General features: G+C 49.5%; 1 protein-coding gene and 1 non-coding gene across 2 annotated transcripts in view; one reads left to right on the forward strand and one right to left on the reverse strand.

Moving 5' to 3' along the window:
• LOC131275511 (mucin-17) overlaps window positions 1-11,966 on the forward strand; it is a 41,796-nt gene extending 29,830 nt beyond the window's left edge. The window contains exons 8-17 of the mRNA XM_071211461.1: window positions 1,253-1,441; window positions 1,898-2,025; window positions 2,333-2,391; window positions 4,401-4,552; window positions 5,102-5,167; window positions 5,259-5,421; window positions 6,332-6,493; window positions 6,662-6,759; window positions 9,753-9,832; window positions 11,113-11,966. Of these exons, the coding sequence (XP_071067562.1) occupies window positions 1,253-1,441; window positions 1,898-2,025; window positions 2,333-2,391; window positions 4,401-4,552; window positions 5,102-5,167; window positions 5,259-5,421; window positions 6,332-6,493; window positions 6,662-6,759; window positions 9,753-9,832; window positions 11,113-11,154 (1,139 nt within the window). The 3' untranslated portion in view covers window positions 11,155-11,966. The remainder of the gene's footprint in view (window positions 1-1,252; window positions 1,442-1,897; window positions 2,026-2,332; window positions 2,392-4,400; window positions 4,553-5,101; window positions 5,168-5,258; window positions 5,422-6,331; window positions 6,494-6,661; window positions 6,760-9,752; window positions 9,833-11,112) is intronic.
• A 459-nt stretch (window positions 11,967-12,425) lies between these two features.
• On the reverse strand, window positions 12,426-12,559 carry LOC111761530 (small nucleolar RNA SNORA1). Its single transcript, XR_002794871.1, has one exon. It is a non-coding gene; the product is annotated as a small nucleolar RNA SNORA1 (small nucleolar RNA).
• Between the last annotated feature and the right edge of the window lie 14,436 nt (window positions 12,560-26,995).

A 26,995-nucleotide genomic window follows, 5' to 3' on the forward strand; every position in this document is an offset into this window, starting at 1 on the left:
AAGGTAGTTGGTTCTTCAGTTTTTAGCTGCTTCCTTCACTCGGGGATTTGTGGTTGAGTCGTTCCACTTTGCCTGGCCCTCCTACTGTGTGGCTTCATTCTTTGTTTTCTCTCCATCATTGTGCGCTCTGGTTTTCATGGCCCTGAGCTGCTTTGGGTGGGTGGTCTGATCCTGCGGTTCCTGGGAAGACCCACAGGCTTCTCACCACAAGTGCCAGGTGACTGCCACCCCCATGGGCCCACAACCTGGAGCCAGCCACCGCCCTGAACGCACGCCGTCCACCCTCCATCTTTCTTATCCCCCTGGAGGCTGACCTACCTTTTAGATTGTTGAGCAACAGGTGAGCACACGCCCGCAGCCACCCTCCCTCTTCCTCAGCAGCCACCTCGGTCACTTAGAGCAGACGTGGATATCTTCAGTAACACACATGCAACAGAGAGAGCAAGGGAGGCGTGGGGGGGCGAGCACAGGGACATCTGTTTATGATTCCAGTTCATGGGTCTCAGTGTGCCCAGGACTCTTGACCCCTCTATGCCATTCTTTCTGAACGTGACAAAGGTGCACTGGCGGAGGCCGCGCAGCGTGGCTGTCTGGCGTGGCGTGGCTGTCTGACTCTCCAAGTCTGGCCAGGGCAAAGCGGGTCTGAGCTGGGCATGCGCCCACCTTCTTCGCCCCCCGGGCAAAGCCCACCTTGCAGAGTGGTCTCCATAGGTACAACCATTTTTAGGAAGCGCCTAAGAGAACGGAGCTTTTCTGTTCTCCCCAGATCTTCCTGGCTAAAGGGCGCAGCTCTCCGGCAGCTGTCGATAGCCACCTCCTGTCTGTTTCAACTACAGCGAGTTAGACCTGCACTCCTCCCTCAAAAGCCTCATCCCCAAAACAAGAAAGGAATCACGAGGACTCGCAAGGGGACTCTTTCCAGTCTGGCTTTTCCAAAGCAGGTGTTGGCAGGACAATCCCAAGGCTTATTAGAACATAAATTTGTCAGTTAATCTGGGACCTCTCGAATCTGCCCCTCTTTTTCCTCCTCGGTCCTGCCCGGCTCATCCCTCACCAAAGAAGCGGGATGAGGCTGCTCCAAATCAGGGTCCACTGGGTCCCTCGGTCTCATAGCACCCAGGTGATAGGAACTGTCCTGCTTAGCCCTGGGTCTCATGAGCGCATCATAATAGAAGGGGTCTGCAGAAGCCCAGTGCACACTGTAAAGTGAGGTGCAAACCCATGTGATTGACAGGGGTCTTGTCCCTTGCAGTGATCTGCCTCAACGGCGGCAAATGGAATGGAGAGTCCTGCACATGTCCCAGCGGCTACGGGGGAGACCGGTGCCAGGACCGGCTTAACATCTGCGAGAACGGAGGCTCCTGGGATGGGCTCAAGTGTCAGTGCCTTGAGCCCAGCTACGGATCGAGGTGTGAGCTGATGATGGATAACTTCGAGATAGGTGAGCCGAGACCTCGCGGCCCTCCCCTCCAGCCCCGCCCTCACCCCTACCCCAGGCCCACCTCCACGCCAGGCTCCCACTCCTGCCCCAGCATGGGCCTCGGCGTGTCTAGCAAGGGAAAACATTAAAATCAAATTTTTAAAAAAGCAGGGCTATTTGGGAACAAGAAAGCAAATTTGGCACAGAATCTTACAGTAAAATACACCTTTAAAATAAATGAGTCTATTGCGGAGCAGAACGCACAACGTGTGGGAGATTGTACAATCACATATAAGCTCCCGACGCCGTCAGGAGGGCAGCGGGCTCTTCCCTCCTTCCTGGGGGACTTTGGGGAGAAAGTCAGGAGCCCTGGGGTGCAGGCTCAGGGCCGGATGGCCGGGGCTCTCTCTCCCAGCCAGGGCGGGTTGCCGGGCAGATGTCACACTGGATAAACAGTGCTGCTGTCCCCTGCCACAGAGACGCCAGCTAACGTCACAGCCCAGGTGGAATTGTCAGTGACAGTGACCAGTGAGAAATTCACCAAAGACCTTGAAGACCGGTCTTCCCAGGCGTTCCGGAATTTCAATACGACATTCACCAAGCAGGTCAGCCTGGGAGAGCAGGTGCCCAAGGGCCCGTCCCTGGCCCCCAGGGAGGCGTCTCCAGGGGGCGGAAAAGTATCCGAGGCCCGTTCTCTTTTAGATGTGCCAAGCAAGGTTCCATTGGGGGCTGTCGGGGCCCCTGGGGCAGGGTCTCTGGGAGGGACCACTCTACCCAGACTGGGTGCCAGAGCCAGCTCAGGACCCGGAGCGGGGGGAGCTGCAGGGTGGGCGGTCTGTCCTCCGCCCCCTTGGGGTTCTCCAGCAAGGCCCAGCAGGAGCTCTGGTGACACAGCGGCCCCTTGCTTTTCAGATGGATGAGGTTTACAAAGACATCCCCGAGTATGCAGGTGTCAACATCACAAGGCTGTCGTGAGTATCCGGGAAGAGCTCCCACTGTAAAGAGCGCTGTGTTAATAACTGTGCCCCCCACCAGGAGAGTTTCTTGTACGTTTTCCCGCTGACATCTCATAACCACCCCATGAGCCAGAGGACTGTCCCCATCATGCAGATGAAGAAACTGAGGCCAGAGAGAGGAAATGAATTGCTCGAGCGGTCCATTACGGAGGGGTAGGGCCAAGATTTAAAGAAAAATCTTTTTGTGCTGGAGACAGACCAAGAAACCAGCAAACCTTGAAGCTTCAACTTCTAGGGTGGCTGCCCCATCAGTTTTCAGGGATGAGGCCAAATCAGCGTGTGCCGGGAAATCCCAGGAAAAAGTTCCCAAGTCCACAACTGTCTTATAGTCAAGTCCACTGCCCAAAGGCGGGATTCAGGCCTCACAGAATCCTTCCCCCATTATGGATCCCAACTTTACAAAACCTTCCAATGGTCCCGGCCATCGGGCTCTCAGAGCAGGAGGTGGGGGCAGCCAAGGAGCCTGTGCAATGCTGGAGACCCTCCATCAGGGTTTCTTTTTTTTAGATTTATTTTATTTTATTTCTCTCCCCTCCTCCCCACCAGTTGTCTGTTCTCTGTGTCCATTTGCTGCATGTTCTTGTTTTTGTCTGCTTCTGTTGTTGTCAGTGGCACGGGAATCTGTGTTTCTTTTTGTTGCATCATCTTGTTGTGTCATCTCTCCATGTGTGCGGCACCATTCCTGGGCAGGCTGCACTTTCTTTTGTGCTGGGCGGCTCTCCTTATGGGGTGCACTCCTTGCGTGTGGGGCTTCCCTACATGGGGGTCACCCCTGCGTGGCAGGGCACTCCTTGTGCGCATCAGCACTGCGCATGGCCAGCTCCACACGGGTCAAGGAGGCCTGGGGTTTGAACCATGGGCCTCCCATGTGGTAGACGGACGCCCTAACCACTGGACCAAGTCCGCTTCCCACATCAGGGTTGCTTCTTGGGGTCTCCACTTCCATACTTGTGAAGGACAGCCTCGAACTAGAAGATCTCCTGGTCTCTTCTAGCTCTAACATTCTAATGAGGATCCCCCCAAATCTAGTACTTCTATTTCAGGATCTGCATATAGCATTAAGGAGACAGAGAGGGTTTTTTTTCATTCCAGTATTTGGGAATCTTGGGCAGTGAGCACAAGGAAGACTGGACTTGCTACTCTGTTTTCAAATCCAGAAAACACTTTTTAGTGGGGTGCAAATAATCCTATACTCCTATACTCAAGAGAAAGAAGTAATTTGCATTGTGGATCTGAGCTTCTTAATTCAAAGGCGTTTCTGATTCCTTTTTGGAAATATAGATCGATTACTCCAGGTGGAGATTTGGAGTCAAGGAAGAGGAAAGTAAGGAAAGGGGCAAGGAGCTATAAAAATTGCTGAGACCAGGCTCGCCCAATTGTATTGCTACTGCCTTCTCCTAACTCAAAAGCCAAAGGATCTTAGTGTTGCGAACATTTACTCTTTTGGGGGATCAGAGACAAATACTTGTGTGATTAGAAAAATGCATCTATGCACCTTCAAATTTTGCATGCGGTTTCAGAGGTTGACAGATCTCTGCAGCTCACCACTGAGCCCTATGGCCCTGTGACCTCACTAAGAGTGCTTGGTGCAGCCTCTTACCCTGTGGCCAAAGGCTGCTGCAGGATGCCTTGCCAGCAGCTGCCCAGTCTCCGTGCTTGAATTCGTCTAGCGACACCTTGAGGACGACCTAGACCCCAGGCCCCGTCCCTCTGTCCATCTTCATCCCTGAGGCCTCCCTCTGTCCAGGCCTTCGCAGACTGTGGGCTGAGGTCATGAAATGAGGTTCTGGGTGGGAGGTGCCCAGCACAGTGCCTGGAACAGAACGTTCACCCAGTAAGCCCTGGAATCATCACGCCCAGCTGCTCTGCAGAGCGGGCAAAGCCTACCTGGGAGGGGGCTGGAGGAGTGAGTGCCAGTTCTGAGTGTGGGAGGATGCCCAAGGATGCCTTCTCCCCCACCTCAGGTCTGGCAGTGTGGTGGTGGAGCATGACGTCATCCTGAAGACCAAGTTCACTCCACAATACGAGCAGGTTTTCCAGTCGCTCTCCCAGAAGGTGGAGGAAAAAATCACTGCTGTAACCAAAGAGCAAATAAGTGTCGATAATAACTGCTCAGGTAAACTCCTAGGCTATAGGGAGGGAAATGAAAGGGTCTTCAAAGAGCCTTTAACCTTTGTCATCATTCCATCCATTTCATCCTTGGAAAGAGGGAAGGGAGGAAGGTGGGTGGGTGGCAGGATACTGTGAGTGCTGGGATCAATCGGTGCTAAGGCTTGTTGCCCGGACTGGAAGCTCCAGAGACCTTGAAGGGCAGGTACAAGGTCAGGTGTACAGGTGTGCTCAGTCCCATGGGGCGCCAGCCTTTTCAAGACCAGAGGCTCAGCCCAGATCAGGGGCGTCTGCAGGAAAATCCGGGCCTGCATGGTTTATTAAGCAATGCGTGCGGACCTGGGAGGAGAGAAGGGGGGTCCAGGGCAGGGGGCAGGACACTGACAAGGTCACCGCTCTGGCCAGCCGCATCTGAGGTCAGCATTGTCCTCCTGCAGGGACCATTTTCCCGCCTCCCCCCATCCCAGCCCTCCTCCCCTCTCTCACTCTCACACCTCTTTCCACTGAGGATGCTCAACGAGCTGGTTGTAAGGGACTTTGTGCATCTTCCTTGCAGCTTTACTGTGTTTCAACGATAATGCCACTGAGGTGAAAACGCTTACAGTTGAGTACAATCCTGAAGGTATGTGAGCTGGTGGGGGTCGGGGGGCCCAGGATGAGCCGGGAGGCGCTCCCAGCCCCCTGACCTTGGCTGTTCCTCCTTGCCCCGTCAGCCGAGTGCAAGAAGAAGGCCGGGGAGGACTTTGCCAAGTACTTCACAGTGGAGTACAAGGATCAGAAGCCCATCTGCGTCAGCGCCTGCACGCCCGGCTTCAACGCCTCTAAGGACTGCCACTTCGGGGCATGCAAGCTGGAGCGCAGCGGTCCTCGGTGCTAGTAAGTGCCCCTCCACCCCCACCCTCCAGCTGCTCCCCTTCACCCCTCAGACCCCGACTCCTCAAGACTTAGGGGCCAAGGGAGGGAACGGGCCCTGGCCTCTCTCCAAAGCACCCAGCCACAGAGGAGATGGGGGGGAGAAACGCACAGCCAGAGCCCCGAGGCCAGCTCAGGACAGGCCTTTCGTGGCCCCGGAGCTGCCCTCCCAGGTGTCCTCTCTGTGCTGAGCAAGGCTGAGGACTGTGACAAGTTCCCCAGATGGGACAGGTCGCAGCACCACCCCTGCAGGTGAAATGGGGGAGGGTGGTCACACCCCTACAGGGGGAGGGTGCAAAGCCGTAAAAACTCGGTTACCAGGATGTGAAGGCAGAGAGACCGACAGGAGCACCAGGTGTCGGGGTGGGAGTCCCACGTCATGCAAAGGCCCGAGCAGTTGTTCCGGGAAGGCTTCCTGGAAGAGGGGCTCCCAAGCTGGTAGAGGGAGAAAACGACCAGGGTTAGAAAGGGCATCCCCAGGGGCGGGGAGGAGCTCCAGAGGGGGAACATGGGCTCTGGGTCAAGCAGGGGGACGGTTTCTCCTACAAAGACAGAGGCCGAACAGGAGATTGTTAGTGGGGGGTGGAAGGACCACTTTTGTGTCCTCAAGTCCCTGGGGCGAAGCCTAAGGGAGTCCCGGAGTGGGGGCCCGGGTTCGCAGACCTGGGGTTCTACTGGAGGCCTGGTCCTGGGCGTTGGGCCCCTGGAAGCTGGACCTCGCCTTCGGGGAGCCTTGCTCTGCCTCCTGGCAGCGCCCCCTTCACCCTTTCCTAGTAGACACCCGCGGGGTCAGGGCGCTGCCCTGAGGCTGGAGGCAGGGGCGCCGGCTCACTCCGGGTCACCCTCTCTCGCCGCCCCTTCTCTCCCATCCCAGCTGCCTGAACACAGACACTCACTGGTACAGCGGAGAAACCTGTGAATCGGGCGTGCAGAAGAGTCTGGTGTACGGGGTCCTGGGGGCAGTGGGAGTGGTGGTCCTGCTCGTCCTGGCTGCTCTCCTGGTATTCACGTTGCGCTCCAGGAGGGAGGTACAAAGGTGAGCCACCGCTGCCGCCGCCTCCTCCTCTCCCTCCAGGTCCTCCTTTCCTGACCCCTCCGTCTCCGATCATTCCACCTTTGGGTGGACAGTTGGGGGATCTGAAAGCAGGGTCCTGTCCCCGTTCCCTGCTCGTAACGGGGGTCTCTCTGGTGTTTCCATCAATAGGCAAAAGTCTAAAGTGTCTCGGTTGTACAAGTGGCATGAAGAGGACGGTGGACCAGCCCCTGGGACCTTCCGAAACATTGGCTTTGACATCTGCGACGGTATTGGCCGTCCTCGCTGGGTTCACGATGGCTCAAAGGGTGGAGACACCTACGGGAGGCGTTGGGAGGGCGCTGGGCTTTGAAGGGGCGAGGGGAAAGGCGTTGCCGATCTCCAAAACTTTCGAAACCCTATTCCCACCCCTGGCTCCTGCGGAGTCCTGGATGGAGCACAAGCATGGGCACAGCATAACCAAACGATTGGGGAGGCATAGATTTCTTGATGGGGTGGATTTCTCCAGAACACAGAACTCTGCATAGGTAGAGACAGGTAAATGCTCAGCAATGGGCAAGTTCATTAACACGTGAGTTATATCCCAGTAAATATATTAATTTTAGATTTTGTTAGGTTCGGTGACCATGTTAAAATTTCTAGAGTCTTTAAATTCTAAAGAAGGGTGGATTTGAATGAGGAAAGAATTCAGTCAATCCACAAAAAAGGCAAGAAAAGGGAAAAAGGAAAAAAAAAAGGTAGGGCAAATGGAAGGCACAAAATAAGATGGCCGAACATCCTTAAGTGAAATATACAGAACGCCAAGTTCAATGGCTGGAGAGTGCACTTGCATTACGAGAGTACATGGGAAATGTATTAGTCTGACCACATACAAGGCCATTAAAAAATTCCAACACATTTAAAACTATTTATTTAAATCAGACTACATTATCTGGCCACAATGCAAGTAAGAAGTCAATAACAGAAATATTTCTGAAAAACCACAGAACTCCCATATGTTTGGCATCTAAGTTTCTAAATAACTCATGGAACAAATAAGAAGTCATAATGGAAGTTAGAATATATTTGGATCTGAATGACAATGAAAATACTTCCTATCAAAACTTGTGGAATGTAGTTAAAGCTGTACTTAGAAGGAAATGTATAGCCTTACAATGCTCATAGCAGGGAAACAGAGAAAGACTGGAAACTATTGACCTAATTTTAAAGATTTTCTTTTTTTTCTTGGAGGTACCAGGGCAGATGATTGAACCTGGGACCTTGTACATGGGAAGCCAGTGCTCAGCCACTGAGCTATACCCATTCCCTATTCTTTTTTTTTTTTTTTTTTTGAGGTTCCACAATTTTTCAACTTTTGAAGTTAAGAGAACCCCAGGTAAATCCAAAGGAAATAGATGGAAAGAAATAAAGACAAGAGCAGAATCAATAAAACAGAAAGCAGAAATACAATAGAAAGGATCAACAAACCAAAAGTGGGTTATTTGAAAAGATTAATAAATGTGAATAATTTCTGCTGAAGACTGATGAAGAGAAAAGCAGAAAAGCACAAATTCTCAATATCAGAAATGAATACAGGAGTATCACTAAATTACAGTAGTTATTAAAAGGATATAAAAGTTTATTATGAACATCTTTGGAAGCAATAAATCTATAAACTTGGACAAAATTCTGAAAACCAGAATGGTCTTCCAAAAAAAAGAATCAGGTTTTACAAATAAGTCCTATTGACTAGTCAAGGAACAGAAATGTACAATTTATACAAACTCATTCAGAAAATGGAAATAGAGGGAATTCTCTCCTGCTAATTTTATGAGCCTACCGTAAACCTTGATAGCAAAACCAGACAAGTATTGCACAAAAATGCATATTTAAAAATCAAATTCCTTTGTAAACAAAGGTGGAAAGATCCTAAACAACACAAAAAACATTGGCCTACCATACCTTGCAAGTATAAAAAAAATCCTGACTAGATGACTGTACTGTAGAAAGCAGGACTCAAAATCAGGCAATCTATTCATAAGTTTACCACATTAACAGAAGAAAGAGAAAAATACTTCAATAGATGCAAGAGAAAGTATTTAGTAAAATCAATACCCATGCATCATAAAAGCTCAGCAAATTAGGAAAAGAAGAGAACTTCCATTCCCAAATCTCCACACAAGCATGGAAAAATCATTCTCACTTGCAAAACATTAAAAGCCATTCCATTTAACCAGGGGTCGCCCAACTTTTTCTATGAAGAGTGAGACAGCATATTTTGAGTTCTGTGGACTACTCAGTCTCTATCACAACTCCTCTACTCTGTTGATGTAGCATGAAAGCAGCTGTAGACAGTATGGGCATAAATGAGCATGGATGTATTCCAATAAAACTTTATTTATGGACACTGACATTTTTATTTCATATAATTTTCACATGTCACAGAAGATTAATCTTCCTTTGATGTTTTTTCAACTGCTTTAAAAGGTGAAAGGCATTATTAGCTCATGGGTCTTGTTGGCCATAGTTTGCCCACCTGCATTAAACCAGGAGCAAGTCAAGGAATATCTGTTATCACCAATTCTAGTAATCATTGTCTTGGGTGTCACAGTCAGTATAATAAAACAAGAACAAGATATAAAGGGTTTAAAGATTGGAAATGAGGATATGATCATCTCACATAGAAAACCCCAAAGAACATTAAACAAATCGATTCTTACAAGATCAATTATATTTCCATGCCCCAGCAGCAAACAGAAAATTTAGTTTAAAAAAACATACTTTTCATAGAGCAAGAAATGAGTAAGATACCTAGGAATATATCGAACAAAATATGTGCAAGACTTTTCTGTAGAAAAGTACAAAAAATTTGAAACCATTGAAGAAACCCTAAATGAAAGAAAAGTCTTATGTTATGGATTTTAGCACTCAGTATCATAAAGTTGTCACACGGCTCCCTCAATGCAGTGCAATTCCAGGCCAAATTTCAAAGACCTTTTCTCCGAACCTGAGAAGCTGCTTGCAAAGCACTTGTGATTTTTCTTTATTTTTATGTGCTCCATTGAATTTTTAAACATGGTTTTTCACATCTCCATGGAATCAATTAAGCCATTTGCATAGGTTGGGTAACTTTGGTGGTAGTCTTTCACGTCTAAAACAATTTTCGGTTTCCTGGGAAGTGGGGACAGAAACCCACCACCGTCCCCGGGGGTGGGATTAGAGGACAGGGTGGAGAGCTTGTCTTCTTAACCACGTGTCTCTGCGGTACTTTCCCCTCCTCTAGAACAAGAGGATTCGATCAACTTGGACTCCATCTACAGCAACTTCCAGCCCTCCCTGGGCAACATAGACTCAGAAACAAGGGTAAGAAGGGCCTGGGAGAGATGGTCGCCTCCCCATCCCCTGAGGCCCATTTCCCCGCCCACCACGATGGGACCTTCAGGAAAGCAAAGCCATCCTTTTGGTCTGCTAGCCCAGGTGATCGTCCCAGCCCGATGCTGCCAAGAACTGGGTGGTAAAAGGTGGGAGAGAAGAAGAGCGAAGCAGCAGGTTGTACTCTACCTCCTCTAAGACACCTGCGGCTTTAGGCTCAGCGGTTTCCTTCTCCACTTTAAGTATTTCCTTGATGGCCAAATTTTATTTTAATTTTCAAACCACGTAAAAGTCAAAAGAAGAGTACAGTAAACACCTATATACCCCCATCTAGATCAACAATGTTTAACACGTTGCTATATTTGCAATATATATAAATACATATGTACTATATATATGTATATGTGTGTATATGTACATCTATATATGCACAATTTTTGCTGAACCATTTGGAAGTCAGTTGCAAACATTGTGACACCTGATCTCTAAACACTTCAGCACACATTTCCAAATATCAATTATCATACCCAATAAATGGATAATTCCACAATTTCACACAATATTCAGTTTTTCTAGATATCCCAAAGACACTTACATTGATATTTTTCAGACAAGGATACAATAAACTTCACTCAGTGAATTTTGTTACATCTCTTTAGAGTTTTAATCTAGAACTGGCGCCTACCTTTTAAAAGTATATTGATTTTTTAAAGAATCCAGGATGTTTGCCTTGAGAAATGTCCTACATTCTAGATTTGTTTATTTCCTCGTGATGCCATTTAACTTGTTCCCTCAGTCCTCTGAATTGCCTATAAACTGGCAGTTAGGTCTAGAGTCTTGGTTAGATTCAGCTTAAATACATTTTTTAAGAATATGTTATAGAAAATGCTATCACATCACACCAAGAGGCACCTAATATCAGATTGTCCTACTATTGAGTCTGATTGGTCACTTGGATAAGAAATGGCAACTCTTGATTACTACTTTATCATAATTTCAACTGGATGGATATCTGAGGGTATAAGAAATACCAAATGTGACTGGCTCCAGACCGTGCACTCCCTAGAAAGAGTCTTGGGGCAAAGATGAAACCCCAGCCGGGATACCTGGAAATCTACCTGACTGGGAGGGGAAGACACAGTTAGTTTGTTGGATACCAGGTAACAGGGCAAGTTTTAAGCCAAGCACTCCCCCAGTCCCAAGCTTCTCACACTTGCAGATCTCAGGCTCCTCACAGGCCCAGCCTCACCTTGTACTCTCTCTCTTTCCAGATCCAAATCCAGAGGCCACAGGTGACGATGACAGCGATTTAAGACACAGCAGTTTTGCAAGGCATGTGGAGTGTGGGAGGGAGGAGACCCACGCTTGGAAAGCTTGGTGGAACAGGAGTATGAGAAGAGACCACCCCTGCGCTTACCAAGGAGGGAGACCCAGGGCTTGGAAATGCTCACATAGAAACTCCATGGGCGGAGCGCGTGTGGCTCAAGTAGTTAAGCCCTCGCCTTCCTGAACTGGGTTCAGTTTCCGGTGCCTCCTGGAAACAGCAAAAACAAACAAGCAAAACAAATAATAGAACCAACTCAGGGAAGCCGGTGTGGCTCAGTGGTTGAGGCCGGCTTCCCACATAGCAGGTCCCGGGTTCAATCCTTGGCCACCAGTACCTAAAAAAAGAAAAGAAAAGAAAAAGGAAAAGAAAAAGAAACCCCATGGACGCTACCTTGGACCTTCCTACCAGGCCCTGCAGAGCATTTCCTGGGCATTTCCTCCCCTGCCCACTTCAGCACCAAGGACAGCACCTCGCCACCGCCTCCATCCTATTACACACCGCACTGCAATTTAGAGTTTACAGAACACTTGTGTTCCATATTCGTTAGAAAACACTTCTACGAGGCATCTTTATATGAATTTATCTTCGGATGTATAGGATTATGGACATTTATTTTTACCTGTTGTTCCTGATCTTTCGTTAATTCTTGTAGTCATAGCTTGTATTTTTGCATAATTAAAAACAATAAAATCTACTTCATTAAAACTTTCATGGTTTTTGGACCTTTCTCCAGTCAGCACCCTATATGAACTCCTGTTTCTCATCTCCCAGGCTCTTTCTCCTCCTCTCCTCCAGGATGGAGGGTCTGATGAGTTTTGTTTTGTTTTTGTTTTTAAGAGTATTTTTATTGTGTGTAGCATATTATATGTTAATAAACTTTTATTTATGGAATTCCACATGTGGCCATTCCACTGTTTAATTATCAAAGTCAACTTAATTCCTCTGAAGCTTGAAACAAGCTTTACCTTCAAGATAGCCCCTTTAATAAGAATCCATAGCTGTGTTCAGTCAGCCTTTTCACGATCCTTTTAGATGGACTTCCTTTCATCTCCACCTGTGTATGGCCAAACGGATATATACTTCAGACACTTCCCCTTATTACTAGAATTCTTGGATCCTAATTTCTTCAAATTATTCACTTTAGGCCCCTAAATTGTATTTTGGCAAATGCTCTAAAATGCACTAGCCTTTAATCTGTTTACAGGGTCGAAAAGTCTTGTTACATCCATTTTTAAACTCATGACCTCAGGGGGGAAAAATGGTTCCCGGTCTCTTTGTCACCACTGCAATACATTTGCTGTGATGGAAGCATAACCTGTGTCTCAGCTTAGCCCCATTAGCAGTTCTGCACTCCACGATCAACCGTGCCCATTCTCACTGGAAAAGAGGCTGGGTCTGATGAGTTCTGGACCAAAGCGGGCAAGGGGAGCTCTGCACTTGGGCTGAGCAGCACCCCTGACCGTCCCCAGCTGCCCGCTGCCCACCGAAGAAGCCACGAGGAAGCCCCACACTCCCCCACACGACTCAGGACTCGCTTCTTCCTGGGGGAGAACCTTCTGGGAACGGGCTCGTGTTTCTTTCCATACATCTAAAGAGATGGAGTCTTGCCTTCCATTTCCATCTTTGTCGTGACTGTGGATTAAAATTTGGGAAATTCCGTTGACCGTTTGGACTCAGGCTGGTCTTCTACTCCATAAGGACTAGGTGATTCCTAAAAATCGCCCTCATGGCTGATTTTTTAGATGCTTTATTATGATTCCAGCCGTGCAGCTCTGGGTTCAGTTTGTTCTGGAAGCTCTCTCCCAGAGGCCGCACCACTTCACCCTTAATTTGAAAAAGAGCCTACACTCTGCTGCCCCCTCATGGACACTCAGGGCATCTGCAGACACGGTTCAGCTTCCCATTTCCCCCAGGCCTCTTTTCTCTCCAGGAAGGCTCTTTAGACTTGGCTTGATTCATTCCCATATTTGCCACCAGAATCCCGAGGTCCTAGAACTGGGCTGAATTCAGAGGTCTTCACTTCCAGACCTGCCTCCCTCCCCACAGGTCCGGGTGTCAGAGGCCATGCGTGGGGACATTTGAACAGCTACGGCCCCCACATCCAGGCTGGGCCCGTGTCAGCCATCCCAGCCCTGCTCTCTTCTCACGGCTGCTCCATGGAGAGGCAGCTGGAGCGGCTAACAGCATAGGTCATCCAGGTCCAGCTCTAACAAGCCATTAGCGAACTGGGGGAGCTTAAGAAAGTAGCTTCTCTTGGGACTTGAGCTCCCTCATCCGTAAAAACAAAAAAAGAACAAAACAAAACCCAAAAAACCTGAGTGACCCCTGCCCACATGCCAAGCACTGTTCTAAGAACTGCACTTTTTACCCACTTATTCCTCACAAGCCTGCGAAGTGGAGATTATTGTCCATTCTACAGATGCCCATTCTGCAGATGAGGGAACTGAGGCAAAGAGACTTGCCCCAAATCCCACGGCCAGTGGTGTGAAGCTGGGATCACGAGCCTGTGCTCTTGGCCGTCAGTTTTGAGCCCTCCCTGGGGGGCTGCTCTTGGGTTTAGCTGGACTGATATATATAAAGTACTTAGCACCATGTCTGGCACAGAGAAAGTTCCCAAAAAACAGAACATTAGTTAATGACACGTCAGCTTCCTCCCTCACAATTCTCTCTCCAGCAGCCTTTTCTCTCAAGTCTCCTCTTCCTTCTGCAACCTTAGAAGAATGATGGGGGAAGGAAGGGGCAGAGATGAAAGGAAATGTGGAAACTTTGCAGAAACAGGGAAATCCAAATGTGCAGGGTTCTTTTGGTTGGAGGTGAGTAGACACCTAGGCCCAGAGAGGAGGGTCCCGTGGGGGCTTAAAGGCAAAGAGAAGTTTGGGGGCTGCCCCTCCAGGATCCCCTCTGACCCCCTGCATCGCCCTTCCCAGGCCACGGCACCACTCCTGCGGGGACCCTGCGGGCTTGTTCACGACACCCCCTCCGACCCAGCCGTTGCCCTCGTGCCTCGTGGCTGCTCGCCCGCGGGCTGGCCACTGGCCCATCTCCCCTTGCTCCCACCATGAGGCAGTTCACCTGCCCAAAGAAACGTGTGCAAAATGCCCACACCTCAGCACGATTCTCAGGGTCACTGGAATCTGGGTCTGCCCGCTCCCCAGGAACTCCATGTCCCAGCCGTGTGGACAGCCGAGCTGCCACCTCCTCCCCTCGGCAGCTTCTTCATTCTGCAATGCCCTCTCCACACCCTCCTCTAACACCTGACCCATCCTGCCACTCCAGTCCCTCCTCCTCCAGGAAGCTTTCCCTGATCCAGCCCTTCACGATTCACCTCTCTCACCCACGTCTCGTAACACTGCTCTGTAGGCACCTCTCATCACATTCGTCACCTCTCCTACGTAGGGGTCCCCTTCCCCGCTCCAGGGTGAGGCCGGGACTTCGTTCCCCTCTCTACCCCCACAGAGCCTAAAACGGCGTCTTGTGCATAGAAGATGCTACTCATGCTTGTTAACTCGAATCGAATCAAGACAGCTCCACCAGGTTTTTAGAAACTGTCACGTCCACCTCGTCCTTCTCTGGCCTCCAGTGGGGCTTGTGTGACCCCAACATCATCGCATGCTCCCTGCTCTCTAATTGCTCACGCATGTCTAATCGCTCACGCATGTCGATCTCCAAGCCCCCGGAGAGCGCCAGGCTCTGTGCCGCAAAACCTCGCGCGGGTGGTGGAAACGAGCGCGCCCTGTGCTTCCCTGATCTCCTCTCTCCTCCCACGGCCAAGCCCCTCCTTCTCTGGAAGAGAGGAAGAGGAACGGTCAGCAGAGCTTACGTCCCCCTCCCCAGGGGGCCTCGTGGAGGGGACATAACCAGCAGCGCCGTCCCTCGCCTCCTTCTCGGGGTCCTCTCAGGTCCCTCTCGGTGACCTTGGGGATGGGGCAGGTACAAAATGAGGCTCAAGTTCAGGGACCACCCCCGGGCAATGAACTAAGACAAACGCCACTAGCCCACCCTCAAAACACGGGGGGCAGAGGGAGATCATTTTCCAAATCTGCTCCTAAAATCCAGCTCTCTCGCAGGCCGACTGCGGGGTAAGCCTTGGAGAGCTTTAGCGCGTCAGGGCCTGGGGAGACGTGAGCATTCGGTTTGGCTGCCCGGGGTGAGGTGTCTCTGTCGATGGCGTTTAGACACCCCCAGGCCCGGCAGGCCTGATTCATCTGCAGTGATAGAGCAGGTCGCCTCGTGCCTGCGGAGGGGGCGCCGGCGGCTTCCTAAGCAGGCTGCCTGATGAGAGCCCAGCAGCCGAGAGGAAATTTACTGTGCGGCGGAGCCAGGGAAAGTGGCATTGAACCTGGATGATCATCAGCCTGATTAGCTCGGCGCCTCCCGGAGCGAGCCCAGGGCGGGGCGGCAGGGCAGCGGTGGAGGCCCCGGCGCTGGGGTCTGCTAAGGTCAAGAGCGGCTGGGAGGGGCCGTGGGCAGAGCTGGGGTGCTCGCTGGGTGCTGACTGCGGGGCAGGCGCCGGCCGGGTTGAAGGCTCAAGATGCGACGCTAGCAGCCCCCTCTCCAAGCCCCAAACAAAGCAGGAGACCCCAGCTCTGCCCGGCGTACCCGGGCACGAGCGGAGACCACCAGCCTGCGCTCACTTGGTGGCCTCAAGGTTTTGAGGGGGAGCGGCTGGAGCCCCCTTGCCGCAATGGCTGTGTGAGATAACCTTCAGCCTGCTGCTTCTAGCGCCCCTGTTCATAGAGGATTACGATTCTGAATCTTTGGGAAAAGAGGGCCTGGGGTGGTTTAGAGCTGTATGAACCCCAGAAAACCCAGGGTCTTACATTTCACCCATTCCCGTGGGTGTGGACCCATCGTGAATGGGGCGTCCTGATGAGGGGGCTTCAGTTAAGGCGTGGCCCAGCTCAGCCCGGGTGGGTCTTAACTCTATTACAGAGACTTTATAAGAGTGAAAATCAGACCGAGAAAAGCAAAGAGGAAGCAAGAGGCTGGTCATCGATGAAACCCAGAGGGGAAGGAAGAGACCTGGAGGCACGGCCCTGTGACAGGGGGCCGAGAATCGCTGGCAGCCAACCCCGGAACCCCAGGAGGACAAACTGCCTTGTTGAGGCCTTTGATTGGGGCCTTTCTTTTTTGTTTGTTTGTTTGGTTGGTTTTGTTTTAAAGATTTATTTTTTATTTATTTCTCTCCCATTCCCCCCCACCCCCAAGTTGTCTGCTCTCTGTGTCCATTCGCTGTGTGTTCTTCTGTGTTCGCTTGTATTCTTGTCAGCGGCATGGGAATCTGTATTTCTCTTTGTTGCGTCATCTTGCTGCGTCAGCTCTCCGTGCGTGCGGCGCCACTCCTCGGCAGGCAGCATTTTTTTCGTGCAGGGTGGCTCTCCTTGAGGGGCGCACTCCTTGCACGTGGGGCACCCCTATGTGGGGGGCACCCCTGCACGGCACGGCACTCCTTGCCTGCTGCAGTGCTGCGCATGGGCCAGCTCATCACACGGGTCAGGAGGCCCTGGGTTTGAACCCTGGACCTCCCATGAGGTAGGCAGATGCTCTATCCATGGCGCCATATCCACTTCCCCGATTGGGGCCTTTCTTTTAGCCTCAAAATTCTAAGCTGATAAACTCCCATCGTTTAAGCCAACCCATTTTGCCGGATTTGCTTGAGCAGCTCAGGCAACTGAAGCAGGACCCATAATGTCCTGGCAAGGACTGAGTGACTTTGGCCTCCTCAACCATTACAGGCCATTGATGGACACTGCCAGGGACATCCCCAGGCCTCCCAATTGTCCCGATGGGAACAGGAGCTCGTGCATTCGAGCCCTTGGCGTGTGCCAGGGCTGGAGATCGACAATGCACACGCATTATGAGTTCATAGCTTCCCACCTGGGCTCCCCAACCCAACGTGCCCTAAAGGGTTACAGGTGAGCCCCCCGCCCCTGGACCACCGGACCTGGCTTGGAAGGGCTGGAGCCCCACCCGTAGGGAACCTCTAGCTTCCAGCCGTATGATGTCATCGCTCTTCACATATGCCAAGCATGGAAAAGGTTAGAAAGCAACCCCATTTTAAAAATTTGATCCTGGAATCAAGGTGGTAGGTGGTTTGCTGCAGCCACCCAGCGAGGAGGGGGCCGATCTGCCTCTGGGCTTGTCTGACTCCAAAGCCCCCCGTGAGAGCCAGCCTCGGGGAAAGCAGGCTGCTCTCTCTCCAGTGCCAGCGCCAACGCTAGGTCATTCAGCGCTAGCAGAGCCAGCTTTCTCCAGACACTTACGTGAGGCGGGGGCTGCCTACCCGGGGAGGGGCCCTCTTTCGTAGGATCAGAAGCCTCTGTTTCTATGCAAGACAGATAGACCAGAGGCGGACAAAAGGGGAGACACTCGTGCGGCCCTTGAAGGGCATTCTTGTGCCCGGGGTTTAGCTAGAACCTTCCCGGGGAGGCTCAAGCATGTCAGCTGCTTTCTCGTCGCCTCCCTTGCGAGGATGGGACTGTGCCCCGCAGAGGTTCATTTTGAGGAAAGTCAGACCTGGGGTTTGGTCCATAAATCAGACATGCCCAGAGGTGTCACCACCCCGAGAGGGGTAGAGTAGGCAAGTCAGCCCCCGCCAACAAGACACGGTCACCAGGCACCGGACCAAGATCTCACACAGACCCCGGGGAGGGCTGACCCCCTTTCTCCTGGAGCAGCGGTTCTCATATTTTGCCGGGGATTAGAATCACTGAAGAGCTAACAGGACCCCAAAGGGTCAGGCTCGTTGACACGGGAGAGCGTCTGGGTGGTTCTGATGCCACCAAAGTGTGAGAAGCTCTGTCCTGAGCTGGTGGTCCAGCTCAGCTCACCCCATCGCCAGCAATCCCCACAAGGCTCGATTCTCAGGGGATTCCCCCCCATTCCGGTGCCCACCCCTGCCACGGGAACCACACCATTGTGTTGAATATCTATTAATTATACCTTATTATCTTAGTGTACCTTGAAATGCATATTGTTCTAGCAATGTGAGCTTTTTTTTTTTTTGGCTTAAACAATAGGAAATTTTTAATTTACCAAATTGTTTAAAATTTAATTTTATTTATTTCTCTACCCTTCTCCACCCCCCCACCCCGTTGTCTGCTCTCTTGTCTCCATTTGCTATGTATTCTTCTGCGTCCACTTGCATTCTCGGTGGCACCAGGAATCTGCATCTCTTTTTTTTGGTGCGTCATCTTGCTGCGTCAGCTCTCCATATGTGTGCGCCACTCCTAGGCTGGCTGCGCTTTTTCCGCGTGGGGCGGCTCTCCTTGCTGGGCACACTCCTTGCATGTGGGGCTCCCCTGCGTGGCATAGCACTCCTTGTGTGCGGCAGCACTGCACAAGGGCCAGCTCACCACGTGGGCCAGGAGGCCCTGGGTTCAAACCCTGGACCTCCTATACTGTAGGTGGACACTCTATCAGTTGAGCCACATCCGTTTCCCATATTTACCACATTTTTCTATTGTCTTTTTTTTTTAAGATACATAGATCACATAAAAATGTTACATTAAAAAATATGAGGTTTCCATATACCGCACTCCCCACCCCCCACCCCACATCAACCACTTCTTTCATCAGTGTGGCACATTCATTGCTTTTGGTGAATACATCTTGGAGCACTGCTGCACCGCATGGATGATAGTTTACATTGTAGTTTACACTCTCCCCCAGTCCTTTCAGCGGATATATAATGTCCAGCACCTGTGCTTCCAATATCATTCAGGACAACTCCAAGTCCCAAAAATGCCCCCATATCACACCTCTTCTTCTCTCTCCCTGCCCTCAGCTACTATTTACAGATTGGAATGGATGCTGTAGATCTCGGGGTTTTTGCCAATTTTTTTAGGATTTTAAGTCCCGCCCACTTGAGAGATTTTCCAGGACTAGGATTGCTGACTCATGGGGATTACAGACACTCAGTTTCACTCCTTTACCAGATGGCCTTCCAGAATGGCTGCGCTTGTGTGCAGCTTCCCCTGTCTCCGTCTCCTTCTGCCAATCTGGTGGGGAATAATTCCCCATTACCAGCGAGGCTGAGCGTCTGCTAAACGACTGCACCAATTTCCATTCCCACCAGCAATGTGTGAGGATTCCAATTTCTCCGCTACCTTGCCAACACTTGCTGTTTTCTATGTTTGTTTTCTACAGTCCTCCTGGTGGGTGTGGGTGTACAATACGTGTTCTTTTGTGTCTGTTTTTTTCCTCTGCAACAGAATGTTTTTTAGATTTTTTTCATAGCATTTCATGCATCAGCAGTTTGTTCTTTCCTGTGTTGTATTCTACCATGTGGCTATACCAGAATTTGCTCATTCATTCACCGCTTGATGTACAACTGGCTTATTTCCAGTATTTGGCTACCAAGAATGAAGCGGCTATGGACATTTTTGTGCATGTCTTTTGGTGTCTTTTCTATTAATTGAGGTTCAAATCGGGCAAAAATCACAATGATAGAAGTCAGATAGCAGCTCCCTGCGGGGTGGGCACTGGCTGGGAGTGGCCTGGGGTGGTGGAAATGGACTACATCACGTGAGTGGTGCTTACACGGACGTAAACACACACAAACTGGTCCAGCTGTAAGCTTAGCGTGAGTGCACTTTACTCACTTTACGTATGTTATGCCTCATCAATTAAAGTAAACACAGACAATGAGAAGAGAGAACCAGTGGTAGTGCTTGCCAGGTAGAGACTGGAGAGGAATTCATATACACCTTTGTTCTGCTTGAAATGTCACTGCCTCATGGTTGGATTGCTTCTTGAGTTAAGATTTTAAAAAACAAACTATATAAATAAACAAATAACCAAATCTGTAAATCCACCCATCAGACAAAGAAAAGTTAGGCTACAGTCTTGCTTTACTGTGGAAGCAGTGGGGGGGTCCAAGGGAAATAGACATGGAGGGAGATTCCTTCAGTAGGAAGTGCAGAGAAGGGGAGGGAGCCCGTGATGGTCAGGGGTCAGAGAGAAAAGGGAAAGGGGAATTGCTTGCCCTTATGATTTCACTCTGCAAGTCAAATGCTATGTAGTAGCCTTTTTAAAGCTGGATTCCAGGCCCAGGGGATGTAGCTTGGTTAACCCTTTGCTATTAATGTGTGTTTGTTTGTTTTTTAAGGTTTATTTTATTTATTTCTCTCCCCTACCTTATTGTTTGCACTCACTGTCTGCTCTCTATATCTGTTTGTTGTGTGCTTGTCTTCTTTTTTGTAGGAGGCACCAGAAACCGAACCCAGGACCTCCCATGTGAGAGGAGGTACCCAATGGCTTGAGCCACCTCTGTTCCTGCTTATTGTTTCTCTTATTGTGTTTCCTTATTGTGTCTCTTTGTTGCGTCATCTTGTTCCATAAGCTTGCTGTGCCAACCCATTGTGTCAGCTCGCTGTCTTGCTCATCTTCTTTAGGAGGCACCAGGAACTGAACCCGGGACCTCCCATGTGGTAGGCAGGCACCCAACTGCTTGAGCCACACCTGCTTCCCTGCTATTTGATGTTTAAAGCTATTCATTCTAGTCTGAGTCCATAGTGTGTATGAGGCAGGTTCTTTGCAAAGTCTGGAGGTTCCTTCATAACCTAGTACATGATCAAGTCTGTGAATGCCCCGTGTGTGTTTTCAAAGTATGGGAAGTCTCTGTTTCTAAAATTCTGTCTCTCTCTCACTCAAGATAAAATACATATATATATATAGTTAACTGTCATTAGTTCATGTTTATCAAGAGTTTATTCACATATGCCATATCTTCCTTAAGCTGAAGACAGATTTCCTTAGGAGAAAAATATGAAAGAGAGATTGAGTTCCTGAAAGTCAAATAGACTTTAAGGAAAAAAGCATTATACTGATAAAAGGTTCAGTTGAAATTAACATAACATATTAGCATAATGGTAAAAATGTTCAATTTACTGGAACAATATAACCATTCTAAACATGTATACATTTACTATAGCTTTAACATATAGAAAACAAGTTCTAGCCAGAGCAATTAGGCCCAAAAAGAAATAAATGTCATCCAAATTGGAAAGGAAGAATTAAAACTAAAAGTACAGACTCTATGATCTTACAGCTATAAAACCCTAAAGAATCCACACACAAAAAACCATTAGTGCTAATAAATAAATTCAGCAAAGTTGCAGGATACAAGATCAACACACAAAAATCAGTTGTACTAGAGGCTATAGAGAAATTGGAACCCTGCTACATTGCTGGTGGGAATGTGAAATGGTGCAGCCACTGTGAGAAACAGCTTGGAGTTTCTTAAAAAAAAACAATTGAACAATGAATTGTCATATGACCCAGCAATTCCTCTACTAGGTATATACCCCCAAACAATTGAAAGCAGGAACTCAAACACTTGTATTGCAAAGGTCATAGCAGCATTATTCAAAATTGCCAAAAGATTGCAGCAACCCAAGTGTCCCACAGATGGGTGGATAAACCACTTATGGTATAGACATCAAATGGAATATTATTCAGCCATGAAAAGGAATGACGTGCTGATATATGCTACAGCATGGATGAACCTTGAAAACAGCAGGCCGAGTAAAAGGTAAGTCAGACATAAAAGGACAAATACTGTATGATTCTGCTTATATGAAATAACTAGAATAAACAAATTCATTGAGACAGAGAGTAGATTAGAGGATACCAAGAGCTGGGGGGAGGGGAGAATGGGGAGTTATCACTTATTAGGGACAGAGTTTCTCTTTGCAAGGGATGAAAAATTTGGGAAATAAATAGAGGTGATGGTTGTATAATACTGTTGATGGACTTAACACCACTGAATTATATACTTAAAATGATTAAAATGGCAAATTTTATGCTATATATATTTTACCACAATAAAAAGGTTTATAAATATGTGTAGATAAAGCACAAGGAGAAACTGACAAATTCATAACCTTAGTGAGATATTTACAAAAGCATGCATTGGTTGCTAATATCTCAGGCAGAAAAACACTTACATTGGGAATACAGAGGACTTGAATAAGGCAGTGAAACATTTATAGAATCTAACCACATAGCAGTCCACAAAGCAGGTCTCGGGCGATGTCAGAGGAAGGTAGAAGCTGGAACAGGAGACCAGCGAGGTCACTGCAGCAGCTCAGACAAGAAACGACGGCAGCAGGTAACGGGGCGAGCACGAGGGAAGAAGAGGAGTCGAGGGCACCTGCAGGACTGGGGTCTGCGCAGGTGAAGGATGGAGTTCCGTCACTGAGACTGAGATGCCTGCAGGGTGGGTTGGGGCTGCAGGTGGGGAGCGGGGGAGCGAGGGCTCCACTTGGGGCCGTGGTGGTTAGGCTAATGTGTCACCTTGGTCAGGTAATTCTGCCAGTTGCTTGGTCAAGCAAGCACTGGGCTAATTGCATAGGTGGCTGATTACATCTACAATCAACCGAGGAGACTGCCGTCAGCAATGAGTGACTTTTAAAATATATATATATATATATTTTAAGATTTAAAGGGGGAATTAAATAAATAAATAAATCTTTTTTTAAAAAAAGATTTAAAAAAATTTCTCTCCCCTTCCCCACCCCCCCACTCCCGTTGTCTGTTCTGCGTCCATTTGCTGTGTGTTTTTCTGTGCCTGATTGTATTATTGTCGGCGGCACCAGGAATCTGTGTCTCTTTTTGTTGCGTCATCTTGCTGCGCCAGCTCTGTGTGTGTGGCCCCACTCCTGGGCAGGCTGAACTTTTTTCGCACAGGGTGGCTCTCCTTACAGGGCGCACTCCTTGCGCGTGGGACTCCCCTACGCGGAGGACACCCCTGCATGGCAGGGCACTCCTTGCGCACATCAGCACTGCGCGTGGGCCAGCTCACCGCAAGGGTCAGGGAGCCCTGGGTTTGAACCCTGGACCTCCCGTGTGGTAGGCAGATGCTCTATCCGTTGAGCCAAATCTGCTTCCCAGTGACGTTTCCCAATCAGTTGAATGCCTTACAAGGGGATGTGATTTCAGCATTCACAGAGAATTTCCAGCTCAACTTTGGACAACCAACATCTGGGAACTCATCAAGGACCTTCATCGAGCTCCTGGTTTGCAGCCTGTGGAATCTGGACTTGTGCATCCCCACAGTCACATGAGAGAATTTTATAAAATCTCATATTATTTACAGATACCTCCTGTCAATTCTGTTTCCCTAGAGAATCTAATACAGAGGCATCGAAGAATGGAATGCTGTACTAGCCAGCCAAAGCGGTGCTGATGCCAAGTACCAGAAATCTCTTGGCTTTTATAAAGGGTATTTATTTGGGTAAAAGCTTACAGTTATAAGACCCTAAAGGGTCCAACTCAAGGTACCATAAGAAGTATTTTCTCACCAAAGTCTGTTTCCATGTGCTGAAGCAAGATGATTGCCAACTTCTGTGAGAGTTCAGCCTTCCTCTTCTCTTAAGGCTCGGTGGACCCAGCTTCTTCTGATCTCAGCTGTAGGCTGGAGGGCTCATTTCTTTCCAGATCTTCTCAGCTGCTCAGGGCTCTTCAGCTGCAAACTATCAGGCGAATGGCTCCGCTCTCCCCAGGGCTGTAGCTGTCTGAGCCTTCTCCTCTCTGTCACATGGCGGGACTGAAATGACCAAGCTCTCTCCTCTTCCGTGGCTATGGAGCTCTCTTTCTTCCTTTGCTTTCTTCTGTATGTCTTCTTGAGTGAGTGTCCCTTCATAGAGCTCACCAAGGGGGCAGGGACTCAAATGCCTTTTAGACTTACAACTGGAAATGACCAGGGGGACAGGAGAAAGTGATAACGGCTTGAGAATTGCCATCAGACAACTGGCCTTTAAGGCCACCGGGCTGGGCGACACCATCCAGGGAGAGTGTGGAGGGAGAGAAGGTTTGAATACAGGCTAATGTTTAGGGTCAAGACGATTAGGAGAATCCAGAGAAGGAGCAGCCAGTGAGGCAGGGTGAGGGCTAAGCGAGGTGGGCGACCAACATGCCCAGAGAAAAGGGTTCCCAGGGTGGAGGGATGTCCTCTGCCAAATGCTGTGGTCAAACAGAGGGAGCACGGACTAAGCGGAGGTCACTGGTGAGCTTGACATGAGCAGCTGCAGAGGAGCGTTGAGATCAAAAGCTTAACAGGAGTTGGTTCAGTGCGAGGGGGTCTGCAAGGCCCAGTAGGGCTCTGGTTGTCTTTGGATTTTAGATGGGAAACAGGCCGAAGGAAGGGTCCGGTAGGAGAAAGGCGAACACAAGAGAGAGTTCTTGAGTAGGTGGGATGGGGAGAAACCCAGCAGTGCTGCACCGGACCATAGGGAAGCCTGAGGCAAAGGAAACACCCATGATCTGGATTCATTTTTCACATGAATTTTTAATATTTTGCCCATCATATTTTTTTGCATTAATTTTGACTTTTTAAAAAATACTGCATTAAAATGTTATTTATGTCGGTCAGTGAGTTTTCTGGTTTTCCTTTTGAATTCTGCCCTTGAGACCTTGTGGAGGGAGCACATAGAGGAAGAAATGGGACCTGCCAGGGAGATTGCCTGGGGTAAGAGGAAGGGGGAGGGCAGGGCCTCGGGTGGGCGGACCGTATAGAGGACGGCATGGGGTCTCCAACAGCTGGCAGGGGCCCCCACAGGCCCACAGGGACCCCATAAGGCCCTGGTCTATTGGCCTCACCCACTCTCCACCCTTCTCCAGCTTCCTTGCAGGAGAGTCTAAAATTCAAACCCCTACAATCGCTGATGCGATTGCGGCTGAACCTGCAGGGCACGGGGTCCCCTGTTGTCTCGTGAAAGCTGTGCGGACGTCAAGGGGAGCCCCACGCAGGAGAGGAAGGTCAGAAATGAAAAGGAGGACAAGAAAAGGAAGGCGGTCGTTGCCATGGCAACAAACGGCTTGTCGGATGCAACGCTGTAAACCCCGGAGGGGGGACAGGAATGAGGACCCGCCTGATGCTCAGGAACAGGGGTGGTGGTCATCACCGGAGGCTTGGGAATTGACCATTGGATCAGCTTCATCAGGGGCCAGAGCGCCCTCTGGTGGGCCCTGCTGGCCAAGACAGGCTACGCAGCACACCGACCGGGAGCGGGCAAGCTGTGGAGACTGGGGTGTGCAGTGCACCCCACGACCCGGAAGCAGGCAGAGGAAGAGAAGCCGGCCAAGTAGACGGAAGGCGTGGTCAGAGAAGGAGAAGGAGGGCACAGTGCTGGAGAGTTTAGAGAAGGACGTGACCAACAGTTTCAGATGTCAGAGAGGTCAGTTAGGACAATAGGGGGAAAAGGCTACTGTTACCTGGTAATTCAAACCCAGGGCCTTTGGCGCTGGGCAGTAAGGGATGGCACTAACAGATGTGTTTTGATGTGTTTGAGACCTTCATGTTCCCGGTGACTTAGAACAACTTTGATTGCTTATCAGACTGACTGAATTCCAGCACTACACCGAGGAGAATAGGGGGCTGAGTCTGGCAGCTCCATTATCCAGAAGGTGAGCCAGAAGCTGGACATTGGGAAGCGGACTTGGCCCAGGGGTTAGGGCGTCCGTCTACCACATGGGAGGTCCGCGGTTCAAACCCCGGGCCTCCTTGACCCGTGTGCAGCTGGCCCACGTGCAGTGCTGATGCGCGCAAGGAGTGCCCTGCCACGCAGGGGTGCCCCCTGCGTAGGGAGCCCCATGCGCAAGGAGTGTGCCCCATAAGGAGAGCCGCCTAGTGCGAAAGAAAATGCAACCTGCCCAGGAATGGTGCCGCACACACGGAGAGCTGACACAACAAGACGACGCAACAAAAAGAAACACAGATTCCCGGTGCCACTGATAAGCATAGAAGCAGTCACAGAAGAACATGCAGCAAATGGACAGAGAGAGCAGACAAATGCGGGGGAAGGGGAGAGAAATAAATAAATAATAAATCTTAAAAAAAAAAAGAAGTTGGACATTGCTGTCAATCTCACTTGGACAGCTGGCGGTAGGAACAATTGCTTTGCAACAGGAGGAGAGCATCAATCAGATCCTGACTCCATCTCAGCTAAAGAAAACACTGCCAGCCCACGGCTTTAAGATGGACACAGACCTGAAATAGATGTCAAACCCACACCATCAGCTCTGCTGGATGGCGAAAGTACCAATGCCAAATCTTCCACCTTGGTCTTGGATTGTAATTTTAATTTTAAATGAATGTTATAAAATAGTTTCATTTTTAAAAATTTTGTACCATAGCTGTCGTCAGAGTTTAATGATATTTGTCTAGGATGCAAATATTGCTAAGTATCCTTTAGACCTGCATGCACAGGTGAAAGCCAAGAGAGCCCGGAGAAAGGACAGGCCAAGGGAGGCTTAAGCGTGAACTCTGAATGGGCCCCCAGCCCACTCACGGGTCAATTAGTAGAGGCTGGAAGCCTTAAGAGCTCCAAATATTTGAGCACAACTTCTGTCCAAATCATTGACGGAAATTAAATTCTACAGACACAGATGAGACCCAAAAACCAGACTAAAAAATGAAAACAAGAATTAAAATCTGAACAGAGATAGCAGTTACCACTGAGAAGACAAAATCCAGAAATTAAGTTTAGTAAAAACAACAACAACAACACACAAAGAAAAAAAAAGTCCAGCCAAGGACTGTGGGAAGATGGCAAGCTGAACGCTCCCACAAAAACAATGGAGAAAGTGCCAAAAGCTATTGAAGGGACCTTCTTTGGGAATCGGCAGACCAGGACAGCACTACATAACTCCCAGGAAGGTGAGGGACAGAAAGATGAAGAAGCTGAAAAGATGAACGTGAGTTACCAAGCCCCTGTGGTGGCTGGGAAGGGCTTCCCTCCCCCACCCCCAAGAAATTAAGCTGGGGTAAAAACCCCGGCTCAGTGCAGCTGACCGAAGGGGAGCAGACATCTTCCTCCCTGTCA

Source organism: Dasypus novemcinctus, chromosome 23 (assembly GCF_030445035.2).
Source record: "Dasypus novemcinctus isolate mDasNov1 chromosome 23, mDasNov1.1.hap2, whole genome shotgun sequence".
Lineage (NCBI taxonomy): Eukaryota > Metazoa > Chordata > Mammalia > Cingulata > Dasypodidae > Dasypus > Dasypus novemcinctus.